Here is a 26,696-nt window from a genome sequence, read left to right on the forward strand (position 1 = left end):
CACATCAAAAAGCAGGACAAGATGGCTCTGGCAAATGACCAAAATAAAGAATTAGACAACCTTCCAGTAGAAGACAAGGCATTGGAACTACCCGAAATGGAATCCAAAAGATGAATATTTAGGACTTTCCAAGAGATTAGGAAAGAGATCAAGGAAAACACAGACAAAACCAAGGAAAAAAATGCACAAAATCATGGAAAACACAGACAACCAACAAAAACATAGCCAAAATCAAGAAAAACACAGAGATAGCAATAGAAGAATCAGGAAAATAACACCAGAACAAAATGTCAAAATAAAACAATTAGAAATCATACAAAAAACAACTAGAAATCCAAAATATAAAAAACAAAGTTTCAGAAATGGACAACTCAATAAATTTTTGGAGCAAATTTGAAACAATGGAAGACAGAATCAGCAAAATTGAAGACAAACCCATGAACACCATTTTGTTTGAGAAAAAATCAAAGAAAAGAATGAAGAAAACCTAAGAATTATGTGGGACACTATCAAGAACAAAATTTGTATGTGATTGGAGTTCCAGAATAGGGAGAGAAAATGGAAAACACAGAGAAGATTGTTGAAGGTTTCCTGGTAGAAAACTTCCCAAAATATCACAAAAGATGAAAAGCTGACCACCCAAGAAACTCAACAAACCCCATGTAGGATAGGCCCCAAAAGAAAGTCACTAAGACATATTGTAATCACACTTGCCAAAACCAAAGACAAAGAAAGAATCCTAAGAGAAGTTTGAGAAAAATAAAAAGTCACAAAGAGGAAACAATGAACACTAAGCTTTGACTACACAGCAGACACTATGCAGGCAAGAAGGCAATGGGCTGACATATATATAAAACCTTGAGAGAAAAAAACTGCAACGAAGAATAATATATCCTGCAAAACTCTCTCTCAAATATGCTGGTGAAATTAGGACACTTCCAGATAAACAGAAGTTAAAGAAATTAGTACCAAACTGAAAAGAAACACTAAAGGGAGTCCTTCAGCTAGAGAACAAATAACATCAGACAACAACCTGAGTCTAAGACACAGGACAACATCAGCAGGATACCAACCTAGGTAAAGAACTAAATTGTTGTTGTTAGGTGCCGTCGAGTCGGTTCCGACCTATATCGACCCTATGTACAACAGAACAGAACACTGCCTGGTCCTGTGCCATCCTCACAATCGTTGTTATGCTTGAGCTCATTGTTGCAGCCAGTGTGTCAATCCACCTTGTTGAGGGTCTTCCTCTTTTCTGCTGACCCTGTACTCTGCCAAGCATGATGTCCTTCTCCAGGGACTCATCCCTCCTGACAACATGTCCAAGAACTAAATATAAAACCTAAAAGTATAAAGATCATGGAAGCAAAAATAGAGACAACACTAGGGGACCTAATACATGGCATAACAAATAACTAAAAACACACAAACGCCAGAAAATAAACTAGATAACTAAGAGTTCCTAAAAATGAGGACTTCACCAAAACAGTAAAAAGAGAACCTACAGACTTGGAAAAAAATTTTGGCTACCACATGTCCAATAAAGGTCTAATCTTTAAAATCTATAAAATACTTCAACACCTCAACAACATGTCATTTGTAACTTTTCACTTATTCCCTTGTTTTCAGTACAGCAACCCCGCCCTAAACTGTGCTGTGACCAGAGACCCTTTGATTTTCCTTCTAAACAAGATAAGCTAGAGTCTTCTGCCAGAATGGGGAAGGGCTATCACTTGGCTTTGTAAATTCATCACCATCCACACTTTCAGAGGTGCCCAGTGCTGTCAATCCTTAAGTCTAGTGTGGGTTCTGAAACGAAAATTGAATTGCATTTGGATTTCTGCACTACTGGCTTTACATTCAACTTTCTCTTGTCAGCTAAGTCACTTATCACTTGTCCATCTACTTTCCAACTTTTTAATTTTGCCTTTTTTTTTTTTTTTCTATTCTCTTTGCCCTTGGAAGTTTATGTCAAAACAAAAAACAAAAAATCCTTTTACTACTGTATTAGGGAAGTTTCAGAAAGTCTCAAAGATGGATGTGTATATATATATTTTTACTATCTTTAACCAGAAATTCATCTAGAATGACATAGATATACAATAATAGAGAGCTATAATCAAGTTCTCTACTGTTTATCCATTGTAATCATTAAGGTTGTATGTCAACTTGGCTGGGCCATGATTCTCAGTGGTTTGGCAGTTATGATATAGTTTTGCAGTCATATAATGATGTGATCACCTCCATGATGAGATCTGATATAATGTGATAACCTCCATGATGGGATCTGCTGTGAGTAGCAAATCAGCTAAAAGGGAGTTTCCTTGGTGGTGTGGCCTATATACAACATAGGTGGACTTTCTGGCAAGACCAGCAGGCTTTTGCTTACTCTGGATCCTGTAGCTGGCTGCTGTTCACCTGACCTCTTGTTCTTGGTACTTGAGCTAGCAGCTTACCTGCCAATCTTGGGATTTTTCAGCCTCAACAGCCTGTGACCCAGAAGCCTGCTGTCTGACCTGCCAATCTTGGGTTCATCAGCTTCTGCAGCTACATGAGTCTGGAGAAGCCTCCAGCCTGAACCATGGACTTGGGACTTTCCAGCCTTTATGACTCTGTGAGCCATTTCCTTGCTATAAATCTCGCTCTTCCTCTCTCTATATAGACATTTCACTGGTTTTGCTTCTCTAGAACCTAGCCTGAGACATTCATATACTTAAATATTTTGCAGTCATTAAAAGAGGTATGTGTTTTACATTTTTAATAATACAGAGAAAGCTTTTGCTATGATGTTAGATGATAATAACGTTTACAAAATTTTATACATAAGATGATTTCAATGGTTTTTAAGATGTTCATGAAAAAAGAATGGGTAAAAATATAGCCATTTATTAGTTAATGGCTAATGGATGGGATTATGGGTGATTTTTTTTTTTAATTTATACTTTCCTATAAAAAGTTTTTTTTTTTTATATACTTTAGCTATATAAAAACTATCTTATTTTTCCACCACTGACTGTTCTGACAGGGATCACAATAGGGGGTATCAGACAAAGCTGGAGAAAAATGTCGAACAAGATTCTAACTCACAAAAAAAGACCAGACTTACGGGCCTGAAAGAGACTGGAGAAACTTCAAGAGTATGGCCTCCAGACACCCTTATAGCTCAGTAATGAAGTCACTCCTGAGGTTTACCCTTAAGCCAAAGATTAGACAGGCCCATAAAACAAAATGAGACTAAAGGGGCACACCAGCCCAGGGGCAAGAACTAGAAGGTAGGAGGGGACAAGAAAGCTGGTAATAGGGAATTCAAGGTCAAGAAGGCAGAGTGTTGACATGTCCTGGAGTTGTTAACCAATGTCATAAAACAATAGGTGCATTAACTGTTTAATGAGAACAGTTCTATAAACCTTCATCTAAAATACAGTAAAAACAAATAAAATCATTTGCATCTTTTAAATTATAAAAATAAAATAAAATACTCTTATTTTTAATATTAATGAACTGTATTATTCCATAATCATGATCATTGTAGATAAAGTAGATAATATAAAGAATAAATATATACGTATATGTATGTATTCACACACATATATATGTATATGTATGCATATATAATGCATATATGTGTATATATAAACCCATTGTTGTCGAGTTGATTCCACTCATAGGGATCCTATAGAACAGAGTAGGACTGCCCCATGGGGTTTCCAAGGTTGTAATATTTATGGAAGCTGATTGCCACATCTTTCTTCTGTGGAGTGGCTGGTGGGTTCTAACTGCTAACCTTTCAGTTAACAGCTGAGCACTTTAACCACTGTGTAACCAAGGCTCTCTTCATATATACACACATACATAAAGAGATAGAGAGCCCCGGTGATGCAATGATTAAGTGCTCAGCTGCCAACTGAAAGGTTGGTGGCTCAAACCCACCCAGTGGCTTCTTTGGAGAAAAGATGTGGCGATCTGCTCCAGTAAAGATTACACCTTAGAAAACCCTATGGGCAGTTCTACTCTGTCATATTGGGTTGGGTTGATATGAATCAAAAATCTACTCGACTGTACCTAACAACAACAACTATATATATAGTCAATTACCATATATATACACACATATATGTATATAGTCAATTAAAGTATATATATATATAAAATGAAATATAGCGACCCTATAGGACAGAGTAGAACTGCCCCATAGAGTTTCCAAGGAGCACCTGGTGGATTCGAACTGCCAACCTTTTGGTTAGCAGCCATAGCTTTTAACCATTATGTCACCAGAGTTTCCGTATACATATATATAGTCTCGATTACTCTAAAGCCCACCAGAGAATTATAAAATGTTAACGTGCTGCTAAATGTTTTCCCCCAAATAAATTACATATTACTTTTATAATGAAAAAAATAATATTCTTCCTCTTAGTGTCCATCTTAGGTCTTAGAATCACTCGTGGGCTAATACAAGAAAGTCTAGTTTGAGGCCACTGTTAAAATACAATTATTCCTTAGAAGGAAAGGATAGAACCCTGGGAGACTCTTAGCTCCCTTATAAACAGAAAGGATTGCTTTACTAGATTTGGTAATTATCACCTTCAGGCGGGAAGAGGATCTCCACATTCTTGGGGACTGGTGGAAAGGATGAGACAGCATGGGGACTTGAAGGCATTAGTTTAGATGTGTTCCTGAGGTGGGGGAGGGAAGCAAGATTTGCCTGCTGGGCTAAGATCAGTTCTGCATATCAGCAAAAATATGCTGGTGGATTCTGTAGCAAAGTGCCACTAACCAGCCTGTAAAGCAGGAATTGGGGGAAGATAGCTGATGTTCTACGAAGATGACACTTTCCTTCATTGGCTTAAGGGAAGCAGTCTTAATTTCAAATCCACACATTCTTTCACTACCTCTGGCCCGGCTCTGCCCTAACATGTAAACCAGTGGCCTTTAAACAGTATTTCTCTGTGTAAGGACCGCACCAGAAGACAGCCCTGGAGAGAGGATGTGCGTGGTTATTATCATTGTATATTACATTACATGCAAATGCACCAGGAAGATTTGTAATGCTCTGTTTTGAGTCCTTTTTCTTGCAGCAGACTGGTTACTGGGTGAATTGTATTTCTCACTAATGGGTTATTAACTTATTCCTTTTGTTTTAATTCGGAACACCAAAGAGCACCCCAAATTTACAAGTCTACCTCTTCTAGATAAAGCAGTTAAGTGGACTTTGCTGTGTTACCTCGGTTCTTAAACTGTGATAGAGTCAAAAGGAGATAATGAGTCTCTTGACCTTTTACAAAGTCTTTTAATCTTCCTCTCTTTGTACTATCTCTTTCTTTCTCTGGCTCTATTTTGGTTCTTTCTCTCACTTTTTGTTAGGTTGCTGTCTTTTATCAGTCTGTTTATTTGGAGAAGGAAGAAAGAAATGGCTATTGGCCATCCAGTGTGAAAACATCAGCAGTCTCATCTTTATCTCCAGGTAATTAAAAAAAAAAAAAAATCCTCCAGCTGCTGTCAGGGGGTAATCTCATCTGCCCAAATATGCTTTTTAAGATCCTATCTAAATGAATTAACGCCTAGCAAAATTATACAAAGAATTATAGAGACAGAAGATACAAGTAATCCAGGCTGAGCTTGTTTGACAATGCATTTTGTTTGGCAAGGTTCAAAACAATCATTACATCAATTTAAATGCTTATTTATTTTACTGTGATTAACTATAAAGTGACCTTTGAGGAAAGGATATGTTTTAGAAAGTTAAGCACCAATGGTCTCCCAACTCTTTTTTGGAAGGGGGGGGTGAATTTTAAATAAATTACTCATCATCCTACAAACTTTAATAATTCATTAAATGTTCAACTTTTTAATAACATGGCATTTGAAGTTTTGGAGTTGCTGTTAGGTATGTTCAAATAACCCATTATCATCCTTTTTTTTTTTTTTTAGCTAGACAAGTATCGGGACATGAATTTGGTAAGATAGACTAATTGACAGAACGAGAAATGTTTGAAGTAAAATAAAAGATTGAGATGACTTACTTTTGAAAAAAAGTGATAAAATTGCTTTCTTAAAATGTCAGGCTTTAGAGAGATTCTAATAGGGTACATGATAGACTTGGAAGCACTTATACAGTGCTTCCCATGTGTCAGATCTTGTTCTAGAAGTTTTACATACATGAAACAGCACATGCAAGACAGCACTCTAAGGGGAACACTTGGTACATATAAGGAAACCAAGGCGTAAAGATACTCAGTAATTTGTTCAAGGTTAGTATGTGGAGAGCCAGGATTTGAATCTTGGTAATCTTGCTCCAGAAGCCGTGCTCTTCACCACTATATCACTGAGGAAACAAGTGATGGTGGGAAAGAAGGAGGGACATGTTTTTTTTACTATGGATCTCTCATGTCTAACAAATGTACATGTTCAAAAAATCTCTAAAACATCAAATTAAAGTAGCATGTGCCACAAGGGTTCGCTTGAAAACAATGATTGTTAAAACTTGAAGAAATACAGTAAGTAAATGTTTTCGAATAAAAGAAGAGTCACTCAGTCCTTGTCTATCTGTGTGGATACTGAACATGAGCATTATATATTCAACTTTTTTCAATAAACATTGTATACTGAGCATTTCCCCATGTTTCTGCATCTTCTTTTCAAATATTTAATAGCTCTATAGTATTTTATGTTGGGAAACATGGTGGTGTAGTGGTTAAGAGCTACGGCTGCTAACCAAAAGGTCGGCAGTTCGAATCCACCAGGAAATCCTATGGGGCAGTCCTACTCTGCCCTATAGGGTCGCTATAGGTCCGAATTGTGCTATGTTGACGATGTACTGAAATTTAGAAAAGTGTTCCCTTAGTTTTTGATGTTTGAGAATTAAGTTTTGTTTTTACAATTAAATGTCCCAGAATTATTTCCCTTTCATTGAATGATTCAATTCAGGATAGCCCCATAAATGTGATTACTGGGTCAATGGATATGGATAGATGTTTAACTATTGTTAACTATTGTCATAAAACCCCAGTACCCAGTGCCCTCGAGTCAACAATATAGTATATATTTATGTAATTTAAACATATATATGTAATATACAATGTATATTTTAATCGAGAGGTTTTAAATGTAATTAAAAATATGTATGTGTATATGTATACACATACACACATATACATGTATATGTTTAAATTATATTTAAAATCTCTTAGATGCCAGTGCAGTGCCAATACCAGGAGGCTCTAAAATAGGGCTCAGGCGACCCTCCTTCCATGAACTGATGAGATACTTCCGTTCAGCTTTTCAGTTTATGCCACATGTAGCTTTGTATACAGAAGTCATTACATAAATATTTATTAAATGGATAGATGGCAGATCATGGATGGATGAATGAACATTCAAATCATTCCTGCTAGTGAACACACAGAAAGTTAGTGGCAAAGCTGAATGATACCCCAGCTTACAATCTAGCACTCTTTCTCCTACCACAACTCCAGTTTTACGTCATTTAGTCAATGTAAACTAAATACTTAGTACGCGCAAAGCACGGTGCTGGAGGCTGGGGACACTATTACCAATAAGATATAGTTACACCTATGAAGGAGCTCACAGTTGGATTAACTCTCACACCTCTCTGGATCAAGTTCTCATTTATAAAGTGAAAGTACTGACCTCAGAAGTTCCTTCTAGCTCCTGGATTCTGTGATGAGCCCCTAAATTTCACATACTAAAACTCTAAACTATAGGGTTTCTAAGGAACAGCTTGTGGATTTGAACTGCTGACATTTTGTTAGCAGCCATAGCTCTCAACCACTGTGCCACCAGCAATCTAAAGAACTGGTGATTCGGGATAGTGATGGGAAAGGGGAGGGCAGGAGTCTTCTCTTTTTCCTCATCTACATTCATTCATTCATTCACCATTCATTGAGCACATACTAAATACCAGACACTAGTGATAGAAATAGAACTAGGACAAGCCCTCTACCCATAAGAAGTCTACAGTCTGAAATGAGGAGGGTTTTTGAAGAGGAAGAGTTTGGCAATTCAAGAGTACTGCACACAGCTTTTGTGTCTGTGACACGCAGTCTACTGTCTTAGTCTAGCTAAAACTTAGCTCTACCACTAGAGTATAGGAAGGAATTAGCTAACGTATAAGTCTCTACCACTAAAATGTAAGAGGGAATTAGATAATATTGAGTCAAGCTTACCCTCTAAAAGCTCCAAAAAGTCAATGAGTGGAAAATACTGAAATGCGTAGGTTTACCACGGGGAAAATACTTGTCCTGTTCTTGGCAAACATGGAGACTAAAGAGGAGGAATGCAGGTGGACTCACCACTTCTCTTCTTCTACTTGCACTCCTATGGACTGGAACTTACTGGGCACTTTATTCTCCCCTGTTTTGTCAGGTTCTTCAGCATCGTCAACCTGGAGAAATAATTAAATAAATGGAGGCACTCCATTTTAGTCACCTTGCTTGAAAAACAAGTCACATGTCATTAGAAACATCTGGAATATTCCTGGAATGCTTTGTGATTTCTAGCTTCTTGTTCAAGATTTTCCATTTTGATGAGACCTATTACCACCTCATGAGCATGCTCTTTGACTCTGTTGGCCGCGGTGAAATGCAGTTTTGTCACTGACAAAGTGCCTGGTAATGTCTGTGATTCCTCTGTGAGTTGCGAGTGTGCACGTACCTATGAGCACGGCATGAGGAGGTGGTGATGCACGAGAAGGGGGCACTGCATGGAAACATGTCATTGGAGGTTTTGAGTTTGCAGATTACCAAATATAAAAGGAGGAAAGAAATTCACTTATCGTAGTTAGAATTGTTGATATTAGTGCCATTTTACTTTGGGAGGTTTAAGTTTATTAAAATAAACTATATTGTCTTGTACTAAGAAATTGACTTTGAATATCACTTTGTAGTTTCTGAATACTATGTATATATAGAAGCTCATATAGAAAATGTGTCCATTTCTAATTGGACACCTTGTAACAGAATAGGTCCAACCCAACTTTAGAGTAATTCTTAGGAAAAATCAGAGAAATTGGGTTTATTCCTTTATTTTCTATGTATTTAACAATTTTTTTCTAAATATAAAAGCAAGTCAATGTCTGTTATATAAAATTAAAATACAGAAATATATAATGTAGAAAGCAAAAGTTCCCCAAGAATCGGTCAATCCTTTGATGCATATTTGCCACCCCCGCCCCATTATTGTTAGGTGCTGTTGAGTCTGTTCCAACTCATAGCGACCCCATGTACAACAGAATGAAACACTGCCCCGTCCTGCGCCATCCTCACAATTATTGCTATGTTTGAACTCATTGTCGAAGCCACTGTGTCAGTCCATCTCCTGCAGGGTCTTCCTCTTTTTTGCTAATCCTCTACTTTACCAAACATGATGTCCTTCTCCAGGGACTGGTCCCCTCTCCCCTATGTATGCATATATCTTTGTATATACATACATAGAGATGGGGTGGGGGGCAAATACGCATCAAAGAATTGACTGATTCTTGACGGACTTTTGCTGTCTACATTATATATTCCCGAAGTGGCAGAAATGTAAGTGCTAGACCACTTACCAAAAGGTTTGTGGTTCAAATCCACACAGAGATGCCTTGGAAGTAAGACCTGGCAATCTGCTTCTCAAAAGATCACAGCCTTGAAAACTCTGTGTAGTATATTTCTACTGTGCACACTTGGGATCACCATGAGTTGGAATTGACTCGACAGCAATTAGCAACAACTATATATATATCTATATATATACACACATATATACATATAAACATACACACAAATGACTATCAATATTCAGTTTACACAAGTGAGATTATACAGTAAAACCTGTGAAAGCTGGAACCTGTGCAATGTGGAAACCTGTCAGACAAGGAAAACTCAAATATTTCCCACTAAAATGAGTGATAGAAAAGTGGTAAGACTACATCCTGTCAAAGATGGAAATCTTGTGAGACTCGGAAAAACAAGGCAGTCCCGTCAAAGATGGAAATCTTGTGAGACTTGGAAAAACAAGGCAGTCCCGTCGAGTTCTGGCTCTCACAGGTTTCACTAGTACATATGTGCTTTCTGCGATTCGTTCTGTTCAGTAACACTGCTATCTTGTGGACATTTTAGCATGTCACTAAATATAGCTCTACCTCAATCCTTTTGTTGGCTACATAAATACTTTTACTGACTGTTTATTTAAACAACAGGAGTGTCAGGGTAATTTTCACATTCCTTATAAAGCCAAGGCTACTTTAGTTGTTGCTATTGTTCTATTTTGCTTTTTAATGCTTTTATTTCTACTTTCATCATTAGTAATTCCTTCCTTTTAATTTATTTCTCTTTTCCTAATTTTATGAATTGAATGTTTAGTTTATATTTTAATATTTCTTGCTTTATTATGAAAGAACATAGGACTCAGAGTTGTTCTCAGATCATAGCTGTGGCCACAGCCCATGGTGACAATTTATATCATTTGTTTCATAATAATCTCTAATTTTCTCTTTAATCCAGATGTTATTTAGAAGATTTGGTTATCTGTCTATTGTTAATTTCTAGTTTTAATGCATGATGGTTGGAAAACGTGACTGTAACTATTTCTTCCTTTTGGAATCCAATAAAATCAGCTCTGTAGGCTCATTAGTTTTGACTTGAGATAATTCCCCCAAAACAATCTCTTTCCAAGCATGTGCTGATGCTGATTGCAAGGGCAACAAAACAAAGTTTACAAAGCCCTAACGTATCTAGTACTATCTCCACAGTTTCCCCTTACTGTTTTAAGTCAGTCGATGACAAATCAGAGGTAATGTGACCCTTTTATTTCTCAAAGTCCTCTTTCAAAGCATGTTAATAATTCATCTGGTTTGTATTGTTCTAAAACAGTTCTTTCAACTTGTCAAAGGTATGTTTTGCCGTTTGCAATTGGACTTACTTTTTCACATACCCCAAACTAAAAACCAAACCTATTGCCATCAAGTTGATTCCAACTCACAGAACTGGCACATAGGGTTTCCAAGGAGCGGCTCGTGGATTTGAACTGCCAACCTTTTGGTTCTCTCTATATACTTACGCAAGAATTATAGGCAATAAACAATTAAATCTTAGGAGTACAATCTCAAATAACAACTTAATTTTCTTTCTTTCATTTTTAATTCAAAGAATGAGAAAGCAATTATTATTTTACATAATATGAAGGACTAAGTTTAAAGTTCTTTTAGGCTGTTTTGCTACATGAGTTAAATAACAACAGAGGGAAGTCACAATCTAACATCTGGAAGTGAAGGAATTAGGGTCTAAAGCTAGTATATAAAACTCATCCTTAGTCAAAATTACTCTTGAAAAAGTAAAAGACCATGTAACGAGCTATTGCCAGTGACCACTGTTGGGGAGGAGCATAGGAGTTGGAGGTAGGATGAAGGGGAACTTTAATTACTTTGCTTTGTATACTTGTATATTATATGAATCTGTTACAATAAAACCTTGTTCATATATTAATTATTTTGTAATTTTAAGGGAAAAAAAGTTGTCCTTAATATTGTCCATGAATTTTAGTATTAAAAAAATAAACAAAAACTACATCATCCCTTTATTGTTCTCTCAGACTTCCAATATCTGTATAAAATAGTTGCTGTTGCACCTCACTCATGGCGACCGCATGTATTTTAGAGTAGAACTGCTCCATAGGGTTTTTGAGGCTGTGACCTTTCAGAAGCAGGTCGCCAGGCCTTTCTTCTGAGGTGCCTCTCAGTGTGTTTGGACGTCCCACCTTTCAGTTAGTACTCATGTGTTTAACAGTTTGCACTACCCAGGGACTCTGATTTTTAGTAGAAAGACATATTACTTTGCTCTAGATCCAAAGCAACCAGTTCCCTCAAGACCACTCTCAGCACTAGGACACCAGAAAAAAATCAGATAACTTCGCTGGCTTAAGCTTTGGGACCATATTATATAAAAATATGTCTCTTTACATATTCTAGGATTATACTTATTGAGTGAGATGCTCCCATGGGAGCCAAGACTGCACATTCATCCCACTCATTGGATGTTTTTTTAACACATATTTTAAAACTGATTCATGTATTGGAGAAAGTGCCTTGTTCTAAAGGAGGCCTGGTGGCACAATGGTTAAGTGCTCGGCTGCTAACCGAAAGGTTAGCGGTTCAACCCACTGGCTGCTCTGCAGGAGAAAGATGTGGCAGTCTGCTTCCACAAAGATATACAGCCTTGGAAACCCTATGGAGCAGTTCTACTCTGTTCTTTAGGTGGCTATGAGTGGAATTCGATTCGACAGCCACGGGTTGGGCCTTGTTCTGGTGATTTACTTACTGTCCAGTAGCTCCAAGCCCATCATTTGTCTGTCTGCTCTGTGGCACTGGCTGGCTCCCAGGCCTGTTCCAACAATGGAAGGTGGGAAGAGGAAAGGGACTTCCTTTTTGTTTCCACCTTCTGTTGGTATCTTTCAGAGGGCAGATAGGGCTTTAGCTTCCAGCCCCTTTCCACAGTCCACATGCCAGCTACACTGCAACCCTCAGGGGTACCAGCTGCAGTGGACCAAGCCCACTTGTAGGTCTGAGTGCCCTCCAGAGATTCCAGAGATCCAGGTGCATGTGTACCGGCCTTTCTTTAGAGCTCCCAACCAGTTGCTTTTGAGCTGAGCCTGACTCAGGGCAGCCCCATGTATGTCAGAGCAGAAACGTACTCCATAGGGTTTTCAATGGCTGATTTTTTTAGAAGTAGATAGGCTGGCCTTTCTTCTGAGGCATCTCTGGGTGGACTCAAACCTCCAACCTTTGTGTTAGCAGCCGAGTTTGTTAACCATTTGCCCCACCTAAGGGCTCCTTTAGAGCTCCTAGGTTCTGGCAGCCCAGCTTTTTCCTTTTTGTTCCCTAGTTCTAAGAGTGGTCACTGTTCACTGCATCATCCCTTGTTCCTCTCTCAGCCTTCCAATATCTGGAGAGCCACTCTTGTCAAAAAAAAAAATTTTTTTTTTTTACTCTTGTCTGTTAAACTGCCTCTGTGTGAAAAACTAACATGCATCCCTGTCTTCCTGAACGGATTCTAACTGACGCAGTATGGTTTGTTATTGTTGTTAGTCATCATCAAGTCAATTCTGACTCATGGCAACCTCATGCGTTACAGAGCAAAGCTGATCCGTAGAGTTTTCTTGGTTGTCATCTTAATGGAAGCAGATTGCCAGGATTTTTTTCTGCGGTACTGCTGGGTGAGTTTGAACTGCCAACATTTAGGTTAGCTGTCAAGTACAAACCTACACTCATATAAATTAAAAATACTTAGGATGTAAGCCCCCTGGTATCACTAGCAAAATAGGATGCCACAGCCTTATACTATGGGGCAGTACTGAAGTTAGCCAGTGAAACATTTTTCACAACATTCATGATAGATACTTCCCTTAAGAACTAGGATCCTCAACGCATAGGGAAAAGGAGAAAGAAAGCAAGTGTCATGAGAACGGGGATGGAAGTAGGGCACCTCTGGGCATTGTGCTCTCAGTGTTCTACCCTCGCCCCACCTCTGCAGACTGTCAGCTTATTTGCATCAATGTGTTATCATTGTCTGAGCTTTAGTCATTGCATTTAAATTCATCTTTGTGATTTTAGTCCTTTATTTACACCCAAATAATGACAAATGTCATCTCTTTTATACAGCATCTAAGGTAATCTACTTAAATTTATAAAGTGCCTTTCAAAAAAAATTTTTTTTAATTACAGGACAATAAATCTCTGTCCTGAAAAAAAAAAATTGAGGAAGTTCATGTCAGGTGATAAAATTTCAGTGTATTTGGCTAACTGTGATTTTAAAGGAAGATAATAATAATAACAACTAAATCTAATATTTGTTGAGTTAGTTATGCTAGCAGGAGCCCTGGTGGTGCAGTGGTTAACGCGCTTGGCTGCCAACTGAAAGGTTGGCAGTTTGAATCTACCAGCTGCTCTGTGGGAAAAAGATGAGGCAGTCTGCCTCCATAAAGCTTTACAGCCTTGGGAACTCTACGGGGGCAGTTCTACTCTGCCCTACAGGATCTTTATGAGTCAGAATTGACTCAACAGGAATGGGTTTCCTTTGTTTTTTATTTTTCAGCACTGTACTTAGTGCCTTACATATATTATAATCAATCAATTCTTAGCACAAACTATAAAGTACCCTATGAAGTAGGTACTATTATTATCCTCGTATTCCAGGTGAGGAAACGGAGGCACAGACATTAATTGGTTTAAGTTCACACAGGTTACAAAGTATAATGGTTGTGATACTGACTGTTAGGCATGAATTACATTAAAAGCGTTGGAAAGACTCAGAAACTCTGGCCCAAAGAGGTAAAGGGAGGGTAAAGCACATAGTATTATGTATTATTGGAATTAGAGATTAATTTAAATGAGATTACAAACTGTAAATGAAATTTGATTAACATTTTGCATCTTCAGTTTTTACTTACTTATTTTCCTCACAAAGCAAGCAACATAATGTCATGTGAGACATCTAGGTACAACCTTGGGCAAGTTATTCAACTTCTCTGTGTTCTCATCTATACAGTAGAAATGATAATAACGCCCATGGTGGTGTAGTGGTTAAGAGCTACAGGTGATAATCAAAAAGGTCAGCAGTTCAAATCCACCAAACGCTCCTTGGAAACTCTATGGGGCAGTTCTACTCTGTCCTGTAGGGTTGCTATGAGTCGGAACTGACTCGATGACAATGGGTTTGGTTTTTTGGGTTATGCCATTGGGTTGTTGTAGCGGTTAAATGAAAGAATCATATAAAACACCCAGTTAAAACAAAAAACAGTTGCCATAGAGTCCGTGCTGACTCATGGCAACCCCATGTGTGTCAGAGAACTGTGCTCCACAGGGTTTTCGCAGCTGTGATCTCTCAGAAATAGATCTCCAGGCTTACTTCCAAGGCACCTCTGGGTAGATTTGAACTGCCAGCCTTTGGGTTAGTAGCTGAGCACTTAAAGGCACTCAATTGTTACTGTTTTTGTTGTGTGCTGTTGTGTACACAGCCTCCCCATGTGACAGGGTAGAACTGCTCCATAGGATTTTCTGGGCTGTCTTCTTTCTTTCTTTCTTTATTTCTTCTTTATGGGAGCATTTCTCCCTCAAAGCCACCGGGTGGATTCAAACCACCAACCTTCCAGTTAGCAGCCGAGGGCTTAACCATTGAGCCACCAGGGTTCGTTAAAAGCACTCAGCACTCCTAGATAATTTATATAGCAATGACAATGATTGGAGGAGTAAGAGCAGTTTTGTAGCTCACTAAAATAACCAAATATTCCGGAAGGGGAATAATTTCTAAAGCGAAACTTTTCTCCTCAATATTATATGTGGATTTCAGAGTAGTTCTAACTAGGAGAAAATAATAAAAATATAAATTGGATTTCATATATATTAATGATTTATTCTGAGTAAGAGTTATTTGGAGAGTAGCCTATAAGGCCAACCAGTATAGCCTGGAAGATGATTAGGATAAATATACAGACGCTTTTAAATAAAATGAACTGTAAGAGTAATAAACCATTATCTCCAAAAGATAAAGTAAAAAAGCACGATGCAGAATAGCGTGAGGTATATGTTAATGTCTGTGTTTTAAAAAAAGGGAATACATAAGCTATCCATTTGCTTAAATATGCACAAAATATCTCTGTATCGTGTCGCCAAAACTGCTTATATATTGATTTCCTCCTGGGAGAACTGACTGGCTCTTGAGTAAGAATAGGATGGAGGTTTGTCTCTGTACATCTTTTTATAACTTTTGAATGTTGAACCATGGAAATGTGTTAAAAACCAAACCAAATACATTGCTGTCAAGTCAATTCTGACTCACAGTGATCCTATATGACAGCTTAGAACTGCCCCACAGGGTTCCCAAGGAGCTGGCTGGTGGATTTCAACTGCTGACCTTGTGGTTAGAAGCCGAGCTTTTAACCAGGGCTCTGTGAGTGTATTGCCTATTGAAAAATAACATTAAATAAAGTAGGAAAACAATAAAATGAACATTAAAGAAGTAGAAGAAAACGAACATTGCTATCAACTATGTGCCACATAGAAAACTAGATTTTTTTTTTAACTCAATTCTCAGAACAATCCCCTGAGGAAACTGAGGCTCAGAGAAACTAAGCAATTGTCGAGGATGACACAGAGAACTGCCCTCTGCTTTTCCCCACTCCTCAAAATCCCAGGAATTTCCAGTGGAAAGCCAGGGAGACTTTTAATTGGGGACTGACTTTGGGACCTTGCTTCATGCCATGGCATTTCCTCACAAGCACTAGTGCTGCGAGTCCTTTTAGGAAACTTGCCAACTTGTGCTACGGTAACCTGTAGGTTATAAAAAAGCACTTGACCCATGCTACCAGAGAAAGTTTAACTGCCCTTTAAAAGTAGACTGTGCAGAACTGACTGATGACATGAAAATACATCATCGTTGTGAGAACGTGCCCCATGCCTGGCTTTTAGATGTGCCTTATAGGTGTTTCAGTGCCGATACATTTACTGGACACTAAGTTGGGCAGTTATTATTCAAAGGACACTTTCAGAAGGATACGGCACAACAGGAGTGGAGAAAAAGAATGACTTCTCCACTGAGAGAAGGAAGCTTCTAGAGGGGCAAGCCAAGCGGAACGGATGCAGTAACAAGGCAGAATCAGTCTGACCTTATCTTTGAGAAGCAGAAAACAGTGACCTCAGCTGAGAGCCTGCTGGGTTGTCCACCATTTTTATGAAATGCATGATTAAATAGCCAAGAATTGCACTGAGACCGATGCACATTCTTCCCCGGTGATGCTGTGATGTGAGCTCCACACTATCAGCTACTTTGGTCTTGCTCTCCCTCCCTCCCACATCTGTGAGAAATAATTCACATTTTTGTTCTCAACATTGTGATACAACAGTGATGAACATATTGTAATGCAACCTGGTGACCCGGGTTATTCTTGGATCTACACTCCCTTTTTGAGGATCAAAATATACATTAGGAAGTGAGGTCACTTTATGTTTGATTAGGAATCCCTGGGTGGCACCAACGGTTAAGCGCTCGACTACTAACCAAAAGGTTGGCAGTTCGAGTCCACCCAGAGGCGTCTTGGAAGAAGAGTCTGGAGATTTACTTCCCAAAGATCACAGCCATTAAAAGTGTATGGAGCACAGTTCTACTCTGCAGCACATGGGGTCACCATAAGTTAGAATCGACTCAAAGGCAGCAAGATTTTTTTTTTGTACGTTTGAGTGTGTCTATCTTTGTTTAATTATCCTGTAGTTTGAGTCACACGTTCAATTCAGAGGACAAAAGTAATGGTCATTAGTAAAATCTACAAACACAATACCTTTATCACTTTTATCATATTTAACATCATAGGGAGTCCAGAGCCCATTACTTGAAAACCTACACATAGCTATACCCATTGCCGTTGAATCATAGCGACTCTGTAGGACAGAGTAGAACTGACACAAAGGGTTTCCAAGGAGCGCCTGGTGAATTTGAACTGCTGACCTTTTTGGGTAGCAGCCAAATGCTTAACCACTGTGCCACCAAGGCTTCAAACATAGCTATAGCATTCAAAATGTTAAGATAGCAAATATTCTTTAAAATATGAGCGTTACATTTCTTAGTTTGCAGGTCCTATTTCAAGGACAAAAAGGGAAGCTTTGTTACCTGTATCCCAATAGAGAGGCATCTATTTTTCTTAAAGTGATCCTTCTTCCTGTCCTCTGTAGTGACGGTGGCTATGGTGGTGGTGGTGGTGACGGTGGCAGTGTTATTGCCCATGTGTTGACTCGCAGGGCCATGGATCTGGGCATTTGCAGCTTCGATGGCAGCTGTGAGAGCCTTCATACTGTCTAGGCTCTCCGTGGAGTTGCTGAGTCCAGACTGGCTGATCATGTCGCCTCGCTGGCCCTGTCCGTCCATGTAGGCATCCTGGGCAGACTCTGTGCTACTCTGGGCTGTGATAGAAATGAAAGGTTTCGTGGTAGTTCTGGGTGGGACTGGAGGTGGTGTCTTCTTATATGTTGTAATGCAAGATGACACTGGAAGACAGTGAAAACAAAGACACTGTGATTTTGGTGTGGGTTGTCATTTCTGATACTGTCACTGACATTCATTAGACACTGGGGCACATGGAACACTCAGACATTTAACATTAAAACAAAGCCATTGACAGACTAAATGGGATCCCTGGAAGGGGAAGAAATGGGCTGCCTATGAGGTGACCAAAAGGAGACCTGGTGATGCAGTGGCTAAAGTGCTCGGCTGCTAAACGAAAGGTTGGCAGTTAGAACCTACCGGCCGCAGCCTGCTTCTGTAAAGATTTACAGCCTTGGAAACCCTGTAGGGCAGTTCTGCTCTGTCCTACAGGGTCACTATGAGTAATAATGATTTGACAGCAATGGCCAATGGATAAGGTAACCCACCACAAAATTGAAGGAAAACAGACTGGAAAACATCAACTTTTGAAATGGAGATTTCTGAAATGAAAATCAATATGAATCAACATAAAAAGACATCTGTAGAAATCTTCCCAGACAACAGGGTGCCCTGAGAGCTGATATATAAACTACGGTAGTTCCTCCCTTCTCAAAAACACGTTAAATACAGCTAAGGTTAAACAAAGCATCCTGTTAAAGAAGATTCTGGTGGTTCATAATAAACAGTGAAAAAAGAAGAGGGGAGAGAAAAGAGATTGTGAATATGTGGGTTCTGATCCTAACACGTATGAGGTGCCTGGGGAGCTTGTGCCAGGAGTAGAAGACACAACACAGTTTGCTACCATGGCCTGTGGGACTCACTTGTATTAACACCGAGGTCCTTTTTGCTTCTCTTTCTCTCTGTTTTGTTTTTTTTTTTTCTTTTTCTGTGTAGCTGCTTACTGCATAGAATTTTGTGTGTGTGTGTGTCGTAAAGATATAGATAACACAGCATTTGCCAATTCAACATTTTTCACGTGTACAATTTAGTGAGATCAAGTACACATTAGCCATGTTGTGCTACCATCACCAATATCCTTTGCCAAAATTTTATGTAAACTTTTGATCTGAATTTTTTCTTTTGGTTCTGAGCACAACTACCCACTGAGAGGAAATGTAAAAATGAAATTACATTCTGCTTTGTAAATTGGTCTTTGGGTGGTTGGTCTGCAGGAGCCTACCGCTGCCTGAGGTACTTTCATCCCAGGCAACTAGGGATCTGGTCAAGGGCCTGTAGCTACTGGCTGAGTCCTCCTTTTTGGGGACGTGCAATGGAGCCATGAGCCTCACTGAGCCTCTGGCTGAAGCAGCCTGGTAGCCCTTCCCTCCAACCGTCTGATTATAACACTGAGCAGCTTGAAAAAATGTTACATATTTGTTTTCCATTTGTGGTGCACAGTTTAGGAAAACAAAGATCAAAAAGGAATTAAGTTTCCTAGTGGGAATTCCTACCAGTAAAAAAACCTATTTCTTAACTGGTTTTCTAATAACTTTTGTTTAGTCTTCTTAAACAATACTAATCATTGTGTTTCTGTCACTTCCTCCCTCCCCACCCCACACCCATACCTACACTCTCCATGACTTTTCCACTCATAGCTGGCATCATGGTTGTTATTTCAAACCAGCTAGACCTGGTCACTTCATCCCAATTTGTTGCCATTGATTCTAGCTGCCACTCAGGCCACCACAATGAATTAAATTGGTATTTCAATATTTAAGATGCCTCCTGGAGCCACTCAAAGGAAACATGCCATAATGAGCAATAAACACAAGGATTTTAGTATGTTGTTCTGCCATCCCACTACCCTGTGATTCAGAGCGATTTCCTTAGCCAAAAAACAGAGAAGGATAGTAATGTTTGGCTACTTCCCAGGGACTGTCTGAGAATTACACTGTTATATGCACTTTAGAGCCCAAGCCCAAGCCCATTGCTGTCAAATCAATTCTGACTCATAGCTACACTATAGGAAGAGTAGAACTGCCTCATAGGGTTTCCAAGGAGAGGCTGGTGGATTCAAACAGCTGACCTTTTCGTTAGCTGCCCCATCAGGGCTCTGTACTCTAGAAGGGGGGCATAAAACAAATCATATAAATTTAGGCACCTTTCAATTACCTGGGATGGATGATTGGCAGTGGATAATCCCAGGAAGAACTTCCTTGTGAGCTCACTGCATGAAACATAACGTCTGAACAGTTTAGCCACAAGCAGTCCAACTGCTCATTTTTTAGCTAAGGGGCCAAAGAGGCCATGTGACCAGTCCATGGTTGCAGTGCCTATGAGGAGCAGAGTCAGGAGCAGGTCTACCTTTCTGCAGTCCAGTGTCATGTTCTTTCCACGAGGCCACGGTTAAGCCTCTGGTTGACTAAGTAATGTAAACATGCACAGTGTTGATGTTCTACCTCACTCCATCTAGTTTCATGCACCTTAGCCACTGTAGAGCTACCTTCTTGTTCCCAGAAAGGCTTGAATGATGATAGCCCTGCTTGGGATAATGTTCAGTCATTCATCTGAAGGCCCAGAGTGGGTGAGAGGGAAGAGTGAGCAACAATTAGGATAGAATCTATCTGTCTGTTCTATTCTAAGGACACTAGAGAGTTTTATAACCTCCCCTAAGACAAGTCACTGTTTTGTTCAAAATGGATTCTTATAACATTTAGGGTACTCATATTCCAAAGAAATTAACAACATAGCCCAACATCAAATGTATGATCTTCTCAATTATTTACTACTTGTTGTTAGCTACCCCTATCTTCCTCTTCCAGTGTGGATAATCAAAACTGGACACTGCAGCCAAATAATGTACTTTCATTTGCTATGATTACAGTAAAAACTCAGAGGTCGTGTGGTAAGTGTGAAATAGGGGTGGTGGGGGTGTCACATTATTTCCAGTGTCATAACTGAGCTTGGGAACCACAGCCTCTTGACTATGAGGTCTGTACACTCTCAGGGCCAACCACAATTTGGAGCCACATGGCAATTGTTGACAGCTACTCTTCGGTATCGATAAGGAAAACTCTGGGTACTGTGATCAGAGAAGTCTTCCAGCATAAACACAGCAACCAGTGCTAGATTGCACAGGGAGAATACTGGGGATATGGCTTCCCCAACAGACTGCCCCAGCCTCAAGACTCAAAGAGATAAGAATTTGAGCTTGTCCTACTTTGAATAAGGTAGTCCAATCCTAGGAAACCCTGGTGGCATAGTGGTTAAGTGCCACAGCTGCTAACCAAAAGGTTGGCAGTTCAAATCCACCAGGCACTCCTTGGAAGCTCTATGGGACATTTCTGCTCTGTCCTATAGGGTCACTATGAGTTGGAATCAACTCGATGGCAATAGGTTTGATTTTTGGTTTTGGTCCTAGGTATATACCCAGAGAGGTAAAGGCAGGAATGCAAGCAGAAGCCTGTATACCAATGTTCATTGCAGCAGTTTCACAATAGCCAAAATGTAGAAGCAACCAAAATGTCCATCAATAGATGAATGGACAAGTAAAATGTGGTATATCCATACTGCAGAATATCACTCAGCTCTAAGGAGAAATGACATCCTGATGTATGCCCCAACATGAATGAACCTTGAAAACATTATGCTGAGCAAAATAAGTCACTTGCAAAAGGACAAATACTGTATGATTCACTTATATGAAATAAAGCAAATATATAGAAACCAAAGGTTATTAATGGTTACCAGAGGTGGGAGGGAGAGGGAAAAGGAGAGCTTTCGTTGAGGGGGTGTTGAGTTTATGTTAATGGTGGTGGAATATTTTGGAAAAGGACAGTGATAATGGTGGCACAACATGAAAAATGTAATCAATGCCATTGACTTGTAAATGTGGAAGTTGTTGTATTGCTGAATGTTTTTGTGTGTATATTTTTACCACAATTAAAAAAAGAATTAGAAATGCAAGGGTTCCTTTTATTCAAGGGGAACTTGAAAAAGAAAGAAAGAAAGAAAAAAAACATTGCCTTCGAGTCGATTCCAACTCATAGCGACCCTGTAGGACAGAGTAGAACTGCCCCACAGGGTTTCCAAGGAGCGCCTGGTGGATTCAAACTGCCAACCTTTTGGTTAGCAGCCATAGTTCTTAACCACTATGCCACCAGGGTTTCCTAAAAAAAGAAAAGATGTATTTTAATCATGATTGCTGCTTTCTTTTGTCCTGATATGTTTATTTGTTCATTTATAATACACCACATACATCTTCTCCTCACTTATTGACTATCTCACTATGTGACATTTCGCATTTACAACAATAGTAAAAAATGTACTATCCAACTATTTTGTACATTAATGACATACGCCTGGCAGTAACAAACAGTAACAAATGCTTAGGTGTGAGGTGAGAGTAACATTGTCTTTGATGTTTAAGGTTATGTATCCACTTGGCTGGGCCACAATTCTCAGTGGTTTGGAGGTGATGTAATGATGTAGTTTCGCAATTAGGTAATGACGTAGTCATCCTCCATTTTTGCAATCTGATGTGGTCATCCTCCATTTTTGCATAATACCGATTTCATATAACAACCTGGTCTTTGGAACCTAACCATGTTGATTAACGAGGAGAGGGTGTAAAATGATTTTTCCCCCTTCTCTGAATCCTGATATACTACCTCAGCTCAAAGTTAGCCAACAGGACTCTCATCCATTTATAAGAAGAGTCAGCAAAACCTGAAGGCCAGGTTTCAATGACATCATTTTCATTCAGATGATATTAGAGAAAGCAGAAAGACCAAAGGTTGATTTTTACATTTGAGTTAAGAAATTTTAGAGAAAACAAATGAGAACAAACAAGTCCCTATCATTTTAGCTTCTAGCTGACTATTAAATATTGTCTAGATTTGCATAGAAGGATGATGCTAGTTATAAGCCTCAGGATTTTTTTTTTTTCCTGTAGTGGTGAAGGTTTTCTGGAAAATACCTAGACTCTTCTTCCCCCTCCGTGACTGACAGCATACATATGTCAGGTGGCCACAAAACAGATGTGGGATTAAACTCACTTTTTGTATCTTCTTATTTAAGTTATTACTGCCTAAGTTAAAGAGCCCTGGTGGCTCAATGGTTAAGTGCTTGGCTGCTGACCAAAAGGTTGGCAGTTTGAATCCACCCAGCTGCCCTGTGGGAGAAACACCTGGTGATCTGCTTCCATAAAGATTACAGCCAAAAAAGCCCTTTGGGACAGTCCCATTCTGTCACATGTGGTTGTTATGAGTTAAAATCGACTCGATGGTACCTAACAATAAGTGGCTGGCTGATGGATCACATAACATAAAGCTATGTTGAGAAATAATTTAGCAGTTCCTGGTTACTGAATTTTAGAAATTCTTTCAAATCTGAGAAAACAAGCCCATACTTCCCCCACTCCCCTCCCCCCAAAACCTACTGCCATTGAGTCAATTCCAACCTATAGCAACCCTATAGGACAGAGTAGAACTGCCCCATAGGGTTTCCAGGAAGCAGCTGGTGGATTCCAACTGCAGACCTTTTGGTTAGTAGCCATAGCTCTTAACCATTGCACCAGGGGTCTGTAAGGAACTATAAATAAAAAACACAGTATGACATCAAAAGAGTGCCAACCTCTGTATATAAATTGTACAATTGTCAAAAAAACACTTTTTTTGGTGTAAGCATGTAATCCTAAATTGTTATTAATCACAAAGCAAGGTGAGATTTGACCAGCCTTCAGAAAACACAGGCTTTTTCCAGGCAGAAAGCATGACCAAAGTGACCTCGGATTTCCTTTGAGTTGTATCAAATGGTCTGATCTTAGGGGGCTGAAGATCACTGGAGACAGGGGCTGCCCTTGCCCACTGTCAAGTTTCTGCTGAGGGCAAAGTTCTCCTGATGTGGGTGATCTGGCACAGGTGAACCACAGTTTAACATGCTCTCAAAAAGAAGTTGTTAATTAAAAAGAAGATTTTAAAATCTAATGAGAGGAACAGTGGTAATGCTGAAGGTGGCTCTTATCAACTCACTATAGCCACGTACAATGACATTTAGTTGTCAGCTTGAAACTGGCCTTGGTGGGAGTATGTAAACCATAGAAATTGGCAGATGCTATAAATGAGTAGGTTTCCCCCTTGAAAGCCAGTTAAGCATTTCCAGCACATCACTGTGTACCAAAAAAAAAAAAAAAAAAAACCTAACCAAACCCGCTGCCATGGTTGATTCTGACTCATAGTGACCCTAAAGGACAGAGTAAAACTCCCTGACAGAGTTTCCAAGGAGTGCCTGGATTTGAACTGCCGACCTTTTGGTTAGCAGGTGTAGCTCTCAACCACAATGCCACCAGGATTTCCCCACTGTGTACAGGGCAGTGTTGTTCAAAGTGTAGTCTGCGAATGGTGCTGGCTCACGAACTATCTAATACGGTGCACAGTAAGATTTACTATGAAAATTGAGAATAAGCTTTTAGAAACTTGTACGGAGTATTTTGTAAGTCTGTTGAATCTAATAAAAAAGAAAACTCTGGGCTTGTGTAAAAAGAAAGCTCTTAGCTTGTTTTTTGTATATCTTTTTTTTTTTTTTAATTTCCCTTTTTTAAGAATTCATTTTTATTTCATTTTACCAAAGTATTGCTCTGTGACAGATTGGACATAAGACAAACCAATCTGGTCCTTTACCAGAGATAGTTTGAGAAGCACTGGTATGGAATACTGGCAAATCAAAGAAGAGTGAGATTAAGAATATATTAGAGAGGTAATTTGAAGCCACAGTCTCCTTTAGAAAGCAAAATGATGTGAACAGGCCAAAGAAAAAAAGAAATGTGGCAGGTCCTGACCTTGGGACATCAGAGACTACTGCACAAATAGAGGATGGGAAAGATTGGATTTGTGATTTTAATGGCAGGTAGGTTCCCTATTTCTAAACAGGCATGTTTGAGTACCACCACCTGTCTGTCTGTCTGTCATACCGTGGTGGCTTGCATTTTGCTATGATGCTGGAAGATATGCCATCAGTATTTAAAATACCAGCAGGGTCACTTGTGATGGACAGACTAAGACAGGCTAGAAAGAGAGATCCAAAAATCAGCCAGTGAAAATCCTATGATTACAACAGAGCATCGTCTGATACAGTGATGGAAGATGAGCCCCCTAAGTTGGACAGCACTCAAGATACACAGTGGCCACAACAACAGACTTAAACCTGCCAACGACTGTGAAGATGATGCAGGACCAGGCAAAGTTTTGTCCTGTTGTACATTGGTCACCATGAGTTGGAGATGACTTGACGACAACTAACAAGAAGGAATATGTGACAAAGTGTGGTGCAAAGGACAGTGGAAGTGATAGTGGTGCTAGGTTTCATCCCGAGCACTGCTCAGGAAGAGGAAATAGCAGGGCGCTCAGAGGAGAGAAAAAACATTTCTTATGAGGGTGGTTTAAGGAGAGAGGATGTTTACTTTGAAAGAGAAGGAGAAGAGAGGGTTTTTAGTTATTTGAAGAGCAACTCCATAGAGGATGGTAAGAAAGGACTTGTTCTGTAAGCTCAGACAGACGTAAATTCTAATTCTCTAATTCTAGAATTTAGCTGGAATATGGGGACCCTATTTATTTATTTATTTTTTACTAGGTAGTGATTTCTCAGTCCCTGGAGGTGTTCAAGCACAGCTAGCTGATTGTCTGCCTGGGAAGTTACAGAAATTATATAAACATCTAATGGGTGGCCGAGCCAGGTGACTTAGCATCCCTTTCAAACTGGAGGATCTATGAGTTTATGAATATGGGAGAAATCTAGAAAAGAGTTTGGGAAGTGGGGTCCCATTGAGAGTGGTGCTAAATAGCTGAAGAAAAGAGTCAAGAGTTATCTGCAGGACTGTTTGGTAGCAATGACAGATGTTCTGGCAGCCTCAGAAAACGTTTTGGCACTGCAGAGGACAGAATTGTTAAGAGGCAAGTTTGCTGCCTCATATTCTAGTCGAGTAGGTCCAGAGTTCCTGGACTTACAATGAATTGTGGGGATGGTGCTTCACATGGTGATGTGCTATGCAGGCTGGACTCCCCCACCAAATGTGAGACAAATCAGGGATCTACCCAGAGTCCTCCGCTGGATAAAAGCACAAACAAGGGTGACAACAAAGATGACAAGATGAAAAATTAGTCCAGGCCCTTGACATGCCAAGAGATAATCATAATCACAGAGAGCGAATCCTTACTCTGTACTGGACACCGTGTTAAGAATTTAATAAACACGGTCTCATTTAGGAAGAAGATCTCATTATACCTCAGAGTAAGGAACCGACTTCCCTGAGTCATGCAGCTAGTAAGCAGTAGTGTTAAGAGTATTCACGGCTCCCAATCACATCTCTTTTCGTTACCCAGATGACCTATGTTCATTCCCCCATTAAACTTTCCATTTACACACCTTGTCCAGTAAAGCTTAGTGCTTTCCAGGAAAAACTGCCAGGAAACTGCTCCCAGCACAGTATTTTGCAACCTGCAGAACTTGTCAAAGGTTTGATGAATTAATTAATTTGCAGTAGTCAATAAGGGGTGCACCAGCTGCAGCTTTAAAAAACATTACAGAAAAGGAGGAACTCAACAAAATAAAATACACATGCAAAAATCACCAATTTGTTTCAAAATATTTACATCTTAATATTTACAGGCTACCCAAAGTTGGGCACTCACTGGTCTGTGCCCTACTGTCCTCAGTCCTGAGAGTCCCAGAAACTGAGTGAACTAAGGCAGCAATCAGAGCCCATGATGGGCTTCAACCATGGGCTCTCTGCGA

At 39.5% G+C, this 26,696-nt stretch overlaps 1 protein-coding gene across 25 annotated transcripts in view; it reads right to left on the minus strand.

Moving 5' to 3' along the window:
* DLGAP1 (DLG associated protein 1) overlaps nt 1-26,696 on the minus strand; it is a 1,139,806-nt gene that overhangs the window by 45,884 nt on the left and 1,067,226 nt on the right. For all 25 annotated transcript variants that reach the window (XM_049901330.1, XM_049901331.1, XM_049901332.1 and 22 more), the window contains 2 exons: nt 17,655-18,028; nt 8,313-8,404 (listed from right to left, as the gene is read on the minus strand). In XM_049901330.1, the coding sequence (XP_049757287.1) occupies nt 8,313-8,404; nt 17,655-18,028 (466 nt within the window). The remainder of the gene's footprint in view (nt 1-8,312; nt 8,405-17,654; nt 18,029-26,696) is intronic.

This window comes from Elephas maximus, chromosome 11 (genome assembly GCF_024166365.1).
Source record: "Elephas maximus indicus isolate mEleMax1 chromosome 11, mEleMax1 primary haplotype, whole genome shotgun sequence".
Taxonomy (NCBI): domain Eukaryota; kingdom Metazoa; phylum Chordata; class Mammalia; order Proboscidea; family Elephantidae; genus Elephas; species Elephas maximus.